Source organism: Leptonychotes weddellii, chromosome 4 (genome assembly GCF_054177405.1).
Source record: "Leptonychotes weddellii isolate Sample4059 chromosome 4, ASM5417740v2, whole genome shotgun sequence".
Lineage (NCBI taxonomy): Eukaryota > Metazoa > Chordata > Mammalia > Carnivora > Phocidae > Leptonychotes > Leptonychotes weddellii.
Window position 1 is genome coordinate 3,687,777 of NC_138372.1, and position 14,983 is coordinate 3,702,759.

A 14,983-nucleotide genomic window follows, 5' to 3' on the forward strand; every position below is an offset into this window, starting at 1 on the left:
CTCCCCCCTTACTGGGGATCAGAGACCACATGGCCTCTCCCGCCCGAACCGCACACACACCCACACGGTACAGTCACCCCCAGTCACACACGCAGGATGCCAAACCCATTCCGGCTGGGCACCCAGGAAGATGTGAAATTCCACAGAGATGCTGCATCCGCCACACGTGGGTTTCCAAAAGCGGCCACGAGTCCCGAGCTCCCCTCCCTCCTTCATGAATTTAAAAGGCCAAGACCAAAGGGGAGCGGGACAGGTGTGAGTGTGCAGCAGGACTATCTTGGAAGAAGCAACTGGCTTCGAGCTTCATGCCACCCCCCCCCAACAAGGAGCGGGCTCCCTGTGCCCGGGGGAGCAAAGAGAAGAGCCAACTGGGGTTCCACCCCTGCGGGGGCTGGGGGGACACATAACAGGGAATCTCCGCCTGAGCGGGTCTGCCACCCCGCGACCCTGAGGAGGGCGCCCAGGAGACTTTCATCGGGAAAGGGGGAAGGGCGTCCCTGCTGAATCAAGTTCAAAGAAACAGAGCTCCCACCCACCTGGCACAGGAAGCCCACCACCACACACACCGCTGTTGCTGACCGTGTCAGCCGGACAACAGCTCAGTGCGGACATGCCCACCGCAGGTGCTCAGACACGCATGTGCACACACCAACATCCGGCCTCCTGTCCTCCACACAGGTCCCCCCCATGCCCTGCCTGGGGCCCCTGTCCCCTGGAGTCCCCAGGCTCATGTGGCTCCCATCGCCTCACTCTGGGTGCAGCTAGAGGGCGCTGGTGACCCGGTGGCCACACCCCAGAGCCCTACAGGGCCCGTTCCCATTCGTACCACCTCCCTACCAGGGGCACCACTGTCTGGGCACCCAGAGGCCCCGAGGCCCCCTAAAGGGGGGGGTGTTGTACAGCCCCCCAGGAGTCCGTGGGGTTAGGCAGCAGGGCATGCCCAAGTCCCAGTCCCCTCCCCATCCTGCTGGGCAAACACAGGTATGGAAAGGGACTCCCGGCAGGACCAGGAGCTGCTGCAGAGGTGGCCAGCTCAGTGGTCCTGGCTGGCACGGGGGCACAGCTGCCAGGCCTTGGCCCGGGCTATGGCACACAGGGCCGAGCGGCGGGGCGGGGGCAGCCCAAAGCTGAGTTTAATGCAGGCCAGGTCTTGAGCGGAGCCAGGCTGAGCTAACCCTGTCCTGTCCTGTTCCTCTTCGCCCTCGCACGGGAGGGGCAGGGATTTTTCAGACCAGTTGAAAACATGCACGGGGACCCCCAGAGTCATCCTGGAGTGGCGGGGCCCGGAGGTGGTGACGGAGCTGTCCGTCCACACCTGCCAACCCCCACCCCTGCCTCCACCTCCCCCAGAGCCACAGGGAGACTGCTTGGGCAGAGCCACCCCTGCACCCTGGCAATGCCCAGCTCCGATTATATAAGAGGCTCGGGCTGCTGCAATCGGGAGGGGCCCTCTCCCTCCTGCCACCTCCCCGAATCCCCTGTCCCCCCAGCGGGGCAGTCCCCCAGATTGGGAAGGCCAGCTGAGCACATGGTCAACGACACACCGACTGGCCACACAGCACACAAGGGGATGGACAGGTGGCTACGGGAGGTTATCTGCCTGGAGCAGAGGGCAGGGGGTCAGGGGATGCCCCACACTCTAGCCCTAATCCACGCCCAGAACGAGCCTCAGAGGATAAAGCCCCAGACCCTCTGCCCATGGACAGAGCCCCCCCTCCATTCCCAGAAGACCTCATGGCCTTCTCTGGGGCTGAGCATATGGTGGACGAGCCCTCACCCTCTGAGGGACCCTGTGGGACTTTCCAGACCAAGGGCCGGCCTGGGTCACCTTGGTGTCCCAGGGTGAGGCCCGAGCTCAGCACACAGGCCGTGCGTGCTATTTAAGTGCCTGCTAGGTAAATGTGGGGGGAGGCCTGAATTCTGTCGGGGACCTCGGGCGCCTGGAGAAGGGCAGGGGTGAGCACCTGCCCACTCCCCATCTCTGACAGACCCTTCTTGTCCCTGCACGGATCCTGGGAGCCCTGAGGACACCCCAGGGCTGAGCTCTGCGACACCACACCCTCCCGGCACCTCCTGATTCCCCCGCACCCCTGTCTTCACCCTGGCCCCGTCTCCCCCTCCTGCCTCTTCTGCAACAGCCTCTGAGTTTCTAAAACCAGACCTGGAGAGTCACAGCCAAGCAACCCTGCCCAGGGCCCCTCAGCAGCTCCCAGAGCCCCCAGCCCTGTGCCCCCTCCTCAGGGCATACAGTCAGGGGTAAGGTGGGATCCCACTCGCCCTGGGGTGAGGGTCCCAGGAAAGAGCAGCCCCAGGACTCCCTGCCCCGCCAGCTCCCAGACCCTCCTGGCCGTCCCCACAGCCCCCTGGCCCACCTGGCAGTGCCCTCCCGCACCAGCCCTGCCCCTCCAGGGCCCGAGACTCCATCGATCCAACTTGGGCTATAATTAGGACCCATTAGCCTTGTTATCTCCGCTACCTCCTGAGCTTCCAGGCCGGGGGGAGGGGGCGGGGGGAGCTGCTTCAGAGACAAGAGACAGGCAGGGGGACAGAAGGGTGGAGACAGAGGGGCAAAGAGAGATACCTCTGCTGCTTCTTCCTGAGCTCACCCACAGCCCTCTCCCCGGCTCCCTGAACAGGCCCCAGCTCTGCCCTGGGGGACCCCCAGGCTGGCCTCACTGTGCCATTGAAAGCTGCAGCCCCAGGGAGCTGGGCAGGTCTCTCTCAGGGTAGCGCGTTGTTCACAGCGCAAGTACCCACGCGTCACCTGTGCCGCGCTCAGAGCGGATGTTAATTTGTATCAGTTCATTGACTCCACTCGGGAGCCCTGAGAGGTGGTACCATCACCCCCATTTGCGGCGAAGGAAGCAGGCTCAGAGGGCTCCTGACTTACCCACGTAGCTTCACAGCCAGCAGGTGGCAGAGCCAGGGTGGGGCCCGGACAGGTGGTTCTCACCCCTGCCCTTCTCCAGGCACCCGAGGTCCCCCCCAGAATTCAGACCTCCCCCCACATTTACCTAGCAGGCACTTAAACAGCACGCACGGCCTGTGTGCTGAGCTCGGGCCTCACCCTGGGACACCAAGGTGACCCAGGCCGGCCCTTGGTCTGGAAAGTCCCACAGGGTCCCTCAGAGGGTGAGGGCTCGTCCACCATATGCTCAGCCCCAGAGCAGGTTCTGCTCTGCCTAGCTCCTGCCCCCTCCTCTGGGCAAGAACAGAGCCCCCCAGGGAGCTTTGCGGACGCAAGGTGATCAGAGCAAAAGGAAAGCATGTGATTGTGGAGGGAGAAGTTAGGTCCTCTGGTCTGAGGGTGGTCGAAGGACCTGGGGGCCCAAGCCAGGTGCAGGGACAAGAGTCCTACTGCCAGGGTCCAGAAAGGCAGGCCAATCTGCCCACAATGGGGACCCAGCCCAACATCTACCATCCTCTCTGGGACTTGGAGAGGAGGCTCCTTCTGTTCTCCACCTCCAACCCACCACCTAGCAGGGGACAAGATCACCTGGTGGCCAGGAGGAGGGAGGGACAGGGGAGTGCAGACCTCAAACCACCACCCTTTCCTGGCAAGTTGCCCCCAATCCCTTGCCAGATGAGCCTATTTCTTCATCCTTAAATGGGCCTAGCAATGCCTTTCTGACAGGGTGATGGAGAATTAGAAGTCGTGAGATGCACAGTAAGTGCTTGGTGATGGCAGGTAGAGCCCAGGGCCCCAAAGGGTGGCAAAGGGCGGGGGTCTCCAGTTTGTACACTGCTGAGCCTAGGGTTCTCAAGGCCTCTCTAGGGCTGGCCAAAGGGGGGCACCAAGATGAAGGTTCCCATCAGTCCTTGGAACACCCCTACACCACAGGCCTTCTGCTGATAATGGGGGGTCAGTACTCCCGCCCAAGAGAGGATTAGTAATTTATTTATGACATTAACAAAACCCAGACATCACCTCATTGGCGTCTCATCAAAGAAAGCATCGGTTCTGAGCACTCTGGGCAGGCAGGTGGGAGGCGGGGGGAGAGAGAGTGAGGCTTTTACCCTAAGGGACTGAGGCCAGGGAGAGAGTGAGGATGAGGAGGACAGGGACCTAGGGCAAGCAGGGACAGGCCCCCCTGCAAACCCAAAGCATGGGTGGGGAGGAGGAAAGAGAAGCAAGGAGGGAGGGGATGGGGAGACACAGCTGAGGGTCAGGGAGAGACAGAGGAAAAAGAGGGAAAGCAAGGGACTGCCAAAGAGAGAGAGAAGCAGAGCCAAGCGCTCAGGGAAGACAGACTTGGAAAGAGACAGACGGAGGGACAGACATGGGGGCAGAGTGAGAAAAAGAGACAGGGAGAGAGAAATAAGGACAGAGCCAAAGAGAAGGGAGAAAGCCTCAAAAGTTTTACCTGCAAAATCCCCAGTAAGTTAGAGACCACATACGGTATTCTGTACCTGGTTTGGAGAAGATACTCAACAGATCTATGTTGGGAGGTGGGTGGATGGAAGGAAGGAAGGAAGATGGAGAGTGGGTAGGATGGCTGGCTGGTGAGTGGTGGGTGTATGGTTGGTTGGTTGGTTGGTTTTATGGTTGCATGAAGAGCTGTTAGGTGGGAGGGTAGATACATGGGTGAGTGGATTCATAGGAGGCTTGGTGACTGAATGAACTGATGAAATGATAGATCAGTCTGGAATGAAGTGACCATCCCACAGGCCAAGGCACTGGGCAAAGCATGCTGGTGACTCTGCCTCCCTCTTCCCAGCAAACAGTATTAAATACAGGCTCCCTGGGAACCCCAAAACCCACGTTTCCCCACGGGGTGGGGTTAGCTAAGAAGGCGTGAACCTTGAGAATCACGGCTATCACTCCCTCCTGGCCCCTGGGCCAGGAAACCTAAAATGCTCACATGACTGGGGCCAGTCCTCTGGGCAGGGGGGACATGGGCCAGTCAAATGACTCTGGGGTCAGAGTGGTCACACTGCCGGGCCAGGTGAGAGGCCGGGCTCACCAGCTCTGGGAAGCCCAGCCCTCTGGCTGTAAGTGATGGCCTGGGGACAACCAGTCCGGGAAGTTTAAGGAAAAGGCCGGGGGCGCACTGAGCCCCTCCTTCTCTTCCTCCAGCCCCAGCACGGGGGTCACACTCCCAGCCCTCCTCCAGCCCAGGCTCCCAGGCCCCCCAGCTTACTAGATGAGGGTGCAAGTCTCAGAAGCATTTCCTTGGGAAAGGCAGGTCAACTGCCCCCGTTGGATGGTGCCAATTATGGCACTCACAGTTTATTGGGCACCTATTATGTGCTGGGCACTGTGACCTAAATGTTCCACGGGCACTGTCTCACTAGTCCTCACAATAACCCTCTGTGAGGTAGCGGATGCTATATCCCCATTCCACCAGTGGGGACACTGAGGCAGAGGGCCTGGGGAGCGTGCCCAGGGCCAGTCAGCTAACAAGCGGCAGAGCCAGGATCCATCCGAGCCTGGAGCCCTCACGTTGACCAGCCCCCCCCACACACACACTCCCAGTGGGATTTGGCAGTTGCCAGGCCCCGAGCCGGGGAGGCAGGAGCCCACCCTGCCTCCTCCAAGCAGGCTCGCCCACCTGCCTCAGTGCCGAGTGCTGGCCACACCGAGCCCGGTGTGGGGAAGAAGAACACTGCTGGGGGGAGGGGAGGGTGGGGCACAATGGAAAGAAAGATTTGACAAGACGAGTCCAACTGCAGCAGATTTAAAAATTAGCGTGAGCGCTCCCAACACAACAGCTCCTCGGGCCGCAAACTGCGCTGTTTTGGAACCAGCTGGCCCCAGGTCCCAGTGGGTGACAGCTATGAGCTCAGGCCGAGGGCCGCAGAGCAGCTGTGATGGAGGGCTAGGGGGCCAGCTGGCCAGCACCTGGGGAGAGACACGAGGCCTGGGCTGAAGCTGTCACCGTGCCCAGAGGCCAGGGGTGAGCTAGGGACTCCCAGCCTTCAGACACGGAGACCACAACCATCTCCTGAGTACCCACGGTGCCGGGTGCCAGGCCTAGCGGGTGATCAAAGGAGCCACATTCGAGGGGGGAGCCCAGAGACACAGAAGTAAGCTGGCGGTAATATTCCAGAGAGTAGGAAGTGTTGCCAAGAAAATAAAGCACTAAAATGGCCCTGGGGGGTTGGGGCCACGCTTGGGCCAGGAGGGTAAGGAGGGCCTCCCCACGGAGACGTGTGGGCTGGAACTACAGGACAGCAAGGAGGCAGCTATGAACAGGGGAAAGAGTGGGTCAGATAGAGGTCACAGCCAGTGCTCAAGGGCAGGATGGAGCTTGGAGCTTGGGGGGTCCAGAAGCATCAAGGAGGCCAGTGTGGTTGCAATTCGGGAACAAGGTGGGGTGGGGTAGATGCAGGTGGAATAGAATAGGAGTTCATCGATCCATCCAAGCAATGGGAGCCTGGGCCTGATTTGTGTTGACAAAGGTGACCCTGGCTACTGAGTGGAGGGTGGTCAGCGAGGTCTAGTTAGGAGGCTATGAAGTGGACCAGAGGCAGAGGACAGAGCCTTGGGGCAGGGACATGGAGAGGGAGCTGGGAGCTTGGGAAGGCTCAGGACATCTAACCTTGCAGAAGGATGAGGCTGCAATCCCCAGACCAGCGGGGCTGGAGCAGGACCGCCTCTCTGCAGGGCTTTGGGGTTGCTCCCAGAGGCCCTGGGGTCAACCTCACCTCTCTTCCCCACCTTGCCCTGGAACAATGGGCACAAGCAGGGAGAATAGGTAGTGAGCAGGTGACTTTGACAGAGACTGAATCCCTCTGGCCCAAATAGAGTGAGACAGGTGCCCATCGACCCTCCCCATGCTCTGAGCCCTGACACAGGCAGGCAGAGCTGGAGTAGGTGGGGCAAGTGGACAGGGGACCCCATCAGGGGTTCAGTGAAGACCCAGAAATAAGCCTGTTAATGCATGTTCAGCTGTCCACTGCCCCATCAGTGCCACAAAGGGGCCACGCCCCAAGCACCACTGGGAATTCCTGAGGAAGCCAGAGAACAGCTTAGGGAGGAGCCGGCCTCCTGGATAGAAAACAGCCATGGGTTTCAGTGTCTCTACTGGGCCTCTATGTTCCCTCCCAGGAAATGGGCCTAATTCCTTGCACCCAGGGATCTAACAGTCAACTATTGTCCAAGCAACCCCTCCCATAAGGGGCCACCTCACCCCCACTCCCCTAACTGGAGCAGACTCTTTGCAAACTTGGCCAGACTGTCTGAAAGGCGGAGTGAGGCCAGGCTCTGGAGGAGTCCTAGTCACAGTGTCAAAGCAAGCAAACAAGTGGGGAGGAGGCCCCCCTAGTGGGCGGGGCCACCTGGTGGGAATCCCCCCTCCAGGAAGACTCAGAGCAGCCTGGGGAGCTGCTGCCTGTTGGGTCCTCCCCCTCTCACCCCTGCACACAGGAGTTGGGGGTGCCAATCTGCAGAATGCCCCATCCGCCCTCCCTCCAAGGCACTCCTGGGGCCAGAGAGCATATTCTTGGGCTCGGGAGGGCCCCCGGACCTCCCACAAGTCTCTCAGGAGCCCGGAAGGGGCCACAGACTTGGTGCCGGGAAGCTGAGAAGAGTCCCCCAAAGGGAGGGAGGGAGGGAGGCTGGTTGACAGGGTGAGGCCCTGCCCTGCTGTGCCAGGAGGAGAACCGTCCCAAACAAATGGTGAGCAGTTAACTAAAGAATGATCCTTGCAAGGTTACCCCTGATGCACAAGCCCTGTTTATGCTGAATTCTGAGAGGGACAGCAAGGGGCTGGGGCGGCGGCCCTGGGCGTCAGGCCCGTGGCCAAAGCTCGATGGGCTGGGAGCGCCACTCCCCGGGCGATCTCGGGCGGGAGGCGCCGGCGGCCCCGGCAAAGTGTTTGCGAGAGGCGGTCCCAGCACCCCGCGGCCGGGAAGGGCAGCAGGAGTCCGAGCCCGCGCGCCCCGGCCCGGAGCCCTCGCGGGCCTGGAGGGAAACCGCCCCAGCCAAGGCGCTCGCGGGGTCCCCCTGCACGGCCAGTCCTCGAGCCGCTCCGGGCCCCACCCAGCGCGCCCTGGGGCCGAGACGGGCGGGGGCCGGGTCCCGCCTGCCCCCGCGAGGCCAGGGGCGCGCGGCGCGGGTCCACAGCGCGGGGTGCGCGGCGCCGGGAGCCGAGCGCGATTCCCGCCCCCTTCAAGGGCACGCGGGGCTGAGCCGGCGGCGCCGCGCCCCCTCCCAGCCCGGGGCGCCCGGCGCAGCCCCCGGCGCTCCTCCGCCGGCGCCTGGTCCGCGCGGCGGCCCGGGGGGCCCCGACCGCACCCCGCCCTTGGCCGCCCGCGCGCCGCGCTCGGGCGCTCGCCCAGCCCCGCGCCCTTGGCCGCACGGCGCCAGCAGGGCGGGAGCGCAGCCCCGCGGCCCGGGCGCCTCTCCTGCGCGCCGCCGGTCCGGCCCCGGGCCCCGCCGGGCCCCGAGCCCCCCGCCGCCCGGCCCCGGGCCCAGCCGGCGCCCCGCTCACCTGACATCTCGTCCTCGTTCTCCATCTCGTCCGCGAACAGCCGCGGCAGCTCCTCCTCGGTGCCCAGCGGGCCCCGCATGCCCGGCGCGGGGGGGAGGGGAGGTGGGCGCCCCCCCTCCCGCCGGGCGCGGTGCCAGCCTTAACCCGTGCGCGGCCGGACGGGCGCGCGCGGCGGGCGAGGCGGCCTCGGCGAGAAGATGGCGGCCGCCTGCCCCCCCACCCCCCCAAACCTCCACGCCCCCGTCTCGACCCCCTTCCTCTCGGCCGCCTTCGCCCCGCTCCCCGCAAAGCCCGGGCCGCTCCGCCCACCGCGCCCCGCAGCCCGAGTCCCGCAGCCGGCCGAGGGTGGCGGCGGCAGCGCCGGCGGCACGGCGGCACGGCGGGGGGGCGGCACACATGCCCGGATTGTGACGTCCAGTCTGTTGCTGTGGCAACCCCATCCCATCGTTCCGGCAGCGCGACTAGTTAACAGCGGAGAACAAGTTGGGGGGACTAGTCCTGTGCCCCGGGTGCACGGGGCGCACCCGGCGCTCCGGCAGGGGGAGCCGTCGAGGCGCCCGCGCGCCCAGGGACCCGACGGCCGAGCGGGCAGCGGGGACCCGGGCGAGCCGGGCCCAGTGGGAGGCGGGGAACGCGCCCCCGCGCAGCCCCGGCAGGACCCGCCGCCCGGGAAGGCGCCCTGCCCCGGGGTCCCCACGGGCGCAGAGGCGGGGTCCCGTGGGCGGCGAGCCGCGAGCTCCGGCACTCTGCTCACGTGCCCGGAGAACCTCGCCGTCCCGCACCCGGCTCGGCCCTTTAGAAAGATTAGAAGAAAAATGTGTTCTGCACTTGGGGAAAGGTCGATCTAGAGACCGGGTCTGATTCCTCCAGAAAAATGCATGCAGGCTGGCTCCTCCCTCACCCCATGGCACCACGTTCCCACCGCCCACGTGCCCTCTTCCAAAACGCCCCTCCAGGCGGGGTCCGGTGTAAACACATGCAGAGCCCCTGGGGGTGATGCGGCTCTGCGTTCTCTGTGCCCAAACTCCCGCTCAGAAGCGACACCTGTCGCAGAGCAGTAAGGAGCCTCCGCCAACAGCCCTCAGTTGTTTAAGGTGAAGATGGAGGCCGAAGCCCTTGGGAGCAAGGCTGGAATTTTAAATGAGGGCGGCCAGTCTGGGCTGAAGGAGGTCTTAAAGCTACTCTGAGAAGATCAAAGTTTCAGTGGCCCTTAGGATGGTCAGCTCTCTAACCCAAGAAGAGCCAATAAAGGGAGGGTACCCTTACTTCTCTGCCTCGGGCCAGACACGTTTGGGGGAAACAACTGGAGACCCATGTGGCTGCCTGGGACCCACAGGGTCTGCCTGACTTAGGAAGCAAGAAAGGGGGGTACTGGGGTCTCCTCGCTGGCACCAACCCCTCTGGGCTTGGCTGAACATCTGCCCCATCCTGGCAGGCATTCACCAGTAACCCCTAGCACCCTGACATCAGCAAGAAGACTCTCCCTTTCCTGGGGCCTTTAGGGAACCAGGCGAGTTGTGACTGCCTGGTGAGGGCACCCCCAAGCAAGACCTCTTGGCGAGGTGACCACGATCCAAGCCATGATGAATCCAAGCTGTGACCAGAAGGCCACGGATGGCCTAGGGCAGTTGGAAAGATGTGAAGCAAATTTTCCCTCCCCCTTCCCATCCAAATGAATTTCCAGCAAGCCCTGAACAAAAGCTGGTGTTCGTTCATTCCTGGGCACAGGCAGGTCTGTCCAGCCTCCTGGATCAAAGTGCAGGGTGCTGGGAGTCCCCTTTATCTCCCAGATCACTTTTAAACCACACTAGAGAGAGAGAGAGGTTGAAAGCATCCCAAGGCAGGCCGGCCTGCAAGGATGAAGGGAAAGGCAGCAGGGAGGTGGGCTAAGCAAGCAAAGGGCTTCTCGGGACTAAGGCTGTATTTCACATCACTGAGCATCTAGCCATGGGGGCACCAAATCACCATGCTTTAGCAGGCCTGCATTGTCCCTGGCAAGGCTGCCTTGCTCTTTCCAGAATTCTTTCTGAATGTTAACCATCCAGGAAAATCCCCTAAGCACCACCAAACCTGTCCACCCCTCAGCAGCCCCCCCACCCCCACCCCCAGATGGCCAGAAGAGGTCAGGACACTTCCAAAGCTTCTCTGTCCCACTTGAGAGAAACTTTGACTTACAGTACCTCCCATCACCAGAAAGCCCCCACCTCAGGCACACACCTTTAACCTTGGGTCCAACTGCCAAGGCGAGGCTGAGACAGTCAACACATCATTCAAGAAAGAACAGTTCCACCTGCTTGACTTGGCAACAAGGAGTGGAAGCGCTCACAATCCTAATCCTCTCTGGCCCTCCCATCTTGCTCACAGGTGCAGCTCAGTCACCCTACTTACTGACCAAAAGCAAAACGAAGCAAACGCTGGAACGGCATAAACAAATGGATTTTTTACTAGAAATCACCAGTAATAGTTAAAGGAGAGCTCTGATTATTGCCAACTATTAACAATAGTGACAATGAACTTAAAAGGTCTGATGTTAAAAGCAGTCCCTAAAAAGGTGAAAATTCAGTGAACTCTCCAATGCTGAGAATAAGCCCATCAGTAAAGTTAGTTTCAGGAGGCAAGATGCTCCTGTTGGCTGATCACAGAGCTTGGAATTACACCCCAGGGACAATTCAAAATCAAAATATGTATTTTTAAATATACTGGTTATGAAAGCACCAAGGAAAAACTGCTTTTCCAAGAGCAGAGTTGCAGTAAGTGGTTTATCTTTCACACACACCCCTATCAGTCTCCATCCCTGGGTTACAGGAATTTCTCATACAGGCAGCCCTCAGTGCTGCCTGAGGTCCGCTTTTTACCAACATGCCCCATCGTGACCACCTCAAGGCTCTGTGAAGTGGAGCCCCTGTTCCCACACTGCTCCCAGCAGCCACGCAGGTCAGAACTCTGCTCCTGGGACTGCATCGGGGGCAGGATCACAGCATCTTCTAAAGTGAATGGCAAACATCCTCTACACACCAAGATCTCCCTTGTACGTGGAGCCTGTTTCTCAAGATGCGGGCCGTGCCCCACACGAACCCAAATCACTTGGGGATGCTGGGGATAAGGAAGGGGCTTCTCAGAAAGGCAGACCTCTGGGCCATGGCCCTGAACCTGAGAAATTCCCTGTGTAAGCCTTAAGTCATCTTATGGGCTCTTTCTGGGTTCTAGGTACAGGAGCAGCTAACTCAGCTGGTCAGCACAGCATTAACAGACTGTTTTAGCTTGGCCAGAAATAGCCAAGAAAAAAAGAATGTGAATTCTCAGATCCTCCCAAAGATAGGAAAGATAGGGAAATGTCTAGATTACAAAACCTTAGTTTTTTGTTCCCTGAGATAAGCAGCATGATGGCATCATTTAAAAGGCAGCCTTCTACCTGCTTCCTTCAGCACCACCTCCTTGCTGGGATGGCAAATCCCACAGACCAGGCCTCTTCCTTACCTTCCTCCCTTCCCAAAAGTAACCTCCACAGCTTATTACCCCAAAGAATAGAGGCTCCTTAGAACTCAGCCCACACCTCCAGCAGGACCCCACCCAGGCTCTCCCCTGCTTCTGACCCCAGCCAGCCCCATTCTGTCCGAGGCTACCAAGGGGAGGTCTCTCCCCTTGCTACTGCGGAATCTGCCGTCTCCTCAATGACCCACACATCTTAAGTGTACGCCCCCTCACGGGGAAAGCCTGCACCACGCTCTGCTTCTAACACTTGGTAAGTTTAGGGCGAAGTCACGGGAAGGACCACAGCAACTAAAGGAAATGAAAGCAGGCTGCCAAAGCCAATTTCCAAGCTCTCCGGAGGTTAATGTGACGACCAAGGGACAGAACCAGTCATCACCTTCCAAGAAATCAAGTGTCCTCTAAAAAGGCTGAGGTCTAAATACTCCAGAGAATTCTGTAATTTTTATCAATTTTTGAGAAATGTTTGATACGCTCGAACTCCCCCACTTTGCTCCATCCTTCTTATACACAAGCATTTCTGAACACCTCTACCAGGTGCCACTGGTGAAGATAGGATCCACGTTATTTCAACACTCGGCTCTTCCCAAAGAGGTGGGAGGATAACACTACTCAGGAAAAAGCACTTTCACCAGTGAAAGTCATGGGGAAAGGTGGAGGTCACTGAGGCTTTTGAAAGAACAACCAATACTAAACCTTTAGCCGAGATGGTGTTGGTAACCAGAATCAGCTAAGAACTAGACTATAGCACCTCCCTATTCCACCACCTCTATGAATGTACACCTCAGCCTGAAGCTCTCCGTGACCCACCCACTCTCTTCCTGTGCCGTGAATACTTGCCATCAGGCAGGCAGGTCATGAGTCAAGAGCTAAAAAGCAAAGTGGTCTAAATGTGGTCTGGATGCAGCCAGCGTAATGGGTGTAAAGTAATTCAGGTTTCCCGCTACAAAGCTTCCGTCAGAAAAAGCCATCTTTGCAAAGTTACCCTTTCGGCTCTGGATCGAAATAAGTTCTACACGGACAGTTCAGTTATGACCAACTCCAGAATCTCGCTGAGGCACAACAAAGGTAGAGAGAATGGGAATGAAGGATGCATTTTCTTCTCCGGCTTAACGAAACAGCAATTAGTAGGAAAAACAATGTCGCCAAATACATTAACATGCCAATCCTTAAAAAAAAAAAAAAAGCCTTCCACAGTGAGAGTAGCCACGTGTTAGCCACTTTAATATAAAATGTGATCAAAACTCAATTACAAGAGTTCAAAAAGGCATAGAAAAACCAACGAGTTTCAATTTTATTACAAGTTTTAAAAACCTGGAAGTTTGAAAAAAAAGAAAAAAGAAAAACTTCTATGCTAATTTCCACCCAGGGTTAATATTTTTACAATGAAACTAAAAATCACCACAGGTGAACATGGATGCAACAAACAAGTACAATTTGCAAACCCAGGTCATAAACTTACTAACAAAGTTAATGATCATGGTAAGGGACAGAAACCAGCTGATGCCTCAGTGACATTGGAAAGAAACCTCTCCTTGCCCTAGGGTGGAGAAACACGCAAACAATTCTGCTACAAGAAATTTGCATAGAAATAGAAAATGCTAGAGCCTTTAACCACAAATGAAATTGCAAAGACTCAACATGTTAAATTCAATCCAAGGAGCACCAAATGTTAATTTGGAGCAAAGGTAGGACTCCAACATTTAATTTCCAGCTAGGCAGCTAGCAGAGCCCAAGAATTTCAGGTGTGGAAATTAGCTGTGGGCGAACCTTAAAAACATGGTTTCATACACTGTAATTTTAAGACAATGCAGACATTTCTGCAGAATTGTTTAGATTTCAGAAGGGCACCATAAGGCATCAGGGTCTCTTTTCAAAGTCGCTCTCAAATCCTCTGGATTTCCAGTTGGCGACAATTACTTCTTTACAACTCAGTAACCTTTCACAGATCTCTAGCCTCTGCACGCGAGGCAACAAAATCCCGCTTTCATCTGGCCCTGATTAATGTCAGTCTGTAGAACGACTTGACATTAAATCCAGCCATGGCCCAAATGGCACAGAAGGGACCATTCCCTGGGCACGTCAACGTTTTCCCTCATCTCCTCAGCATGACCTGTCCCTCGATCGCTTCTCCTTGGCGCCCACCCCGTGAAAAGGCTGCGATCCTGGGGAGATGCACAGATGTCCATCTCTGGAAGCTCTACTACTGCTCATCTCCAGCTCCCCCTGCTGGGGGCCAAAGGGACAGTTCGTTGCAGAGTTGTAGAAACTGACTGTTCACAAATTCAGTTTTGTGCATGTTTACTTAATTTAAAATCTGGGACTTTTATAACCGCTCTCCAGACTCTTTCCTGGAGGGCAGGAGAATATGCAGCAGCGCCAAAGGACATTTTATTTCTACAGGAAGAAAAAGGATTAACATACATAAGTCATTGTGTGCAAGTAATTTGTAACCAAATACTGAAATGCCCCAGAACCCTGCTTTTTTACTGACACTACCTTTTTCCTGCAAGAGAACCTCAAAGAAGTCGCTGGTTTTGCTCAGTGAACTAGAAGTCCCGACGTCAGTATACCTGAATCTTTGAGAAAAGCACCAGGTAAAACTGTCCCGCTTTTTGAAGTAAAATAGTGACTAACTGAAGGGCGCACATTTCCACACCCTTAACCACCTGCTCAAGGTCAGATCACTGGCAGTTCCCTTAAAGGAGCTTATTTTGCTTTTCTTACCACAAAAAACTAAATTTTCAAGCAGGAAAAAAGTCTAATTACAAATAAGTGAATGGCAGCCCAAGTGAAGCTTTTACTATGATCTCCAATTTTCTGTTCGATCCACACTGCAGAGATACAAGGAAAACCACCATTTTGGTTCCCAAGTTTTATTTAAGAACTCATACAAAATATTCCAGATAAATGAGTTTTAATCCTCATCTTCCTCCTCTTCCTCGTCTTGGTTAATCTGGAAGTAACGCAACTCGTAACTCTCTTTGCTGTTTGCAACTACGCGCAACCAGTCACGGAGATTATTCTTCTTCAAATATTTTTTGGTGAGATATTTCAAA

At 57.5% G+C, this 14,983-nt stretch overlaps 1 protein-coding gene across 2 annotated transcripts in view; it reads right to left on the reverse strand.

Moving 5' to 3' along the window:
• CHD5 (chromodomain helicase DNA binding protein 5) overlaps nt 1–8,585 on the reverse strand; it is a 59,517-nt gene extending 50,932 nt beyond the window's left edge. For both annotated transcript variants that reach the window (XM_081817361.1, XM_081817360.1), the window contains exon 1: nt 8,436–8,585. In XM_081817361.1, coding sequence (XP_081673487.1) covers nt 8,436–8,514 — 79 coding nt within the window. In that variant the 5' untranslated portion in view covers nt 8,515–8,585. The remainder of the gene's footprint in view (nt 1–8,435) is intronic.
• Nucleotides 8,586–14,983: the final 6,398 nt, after the last annotated feature.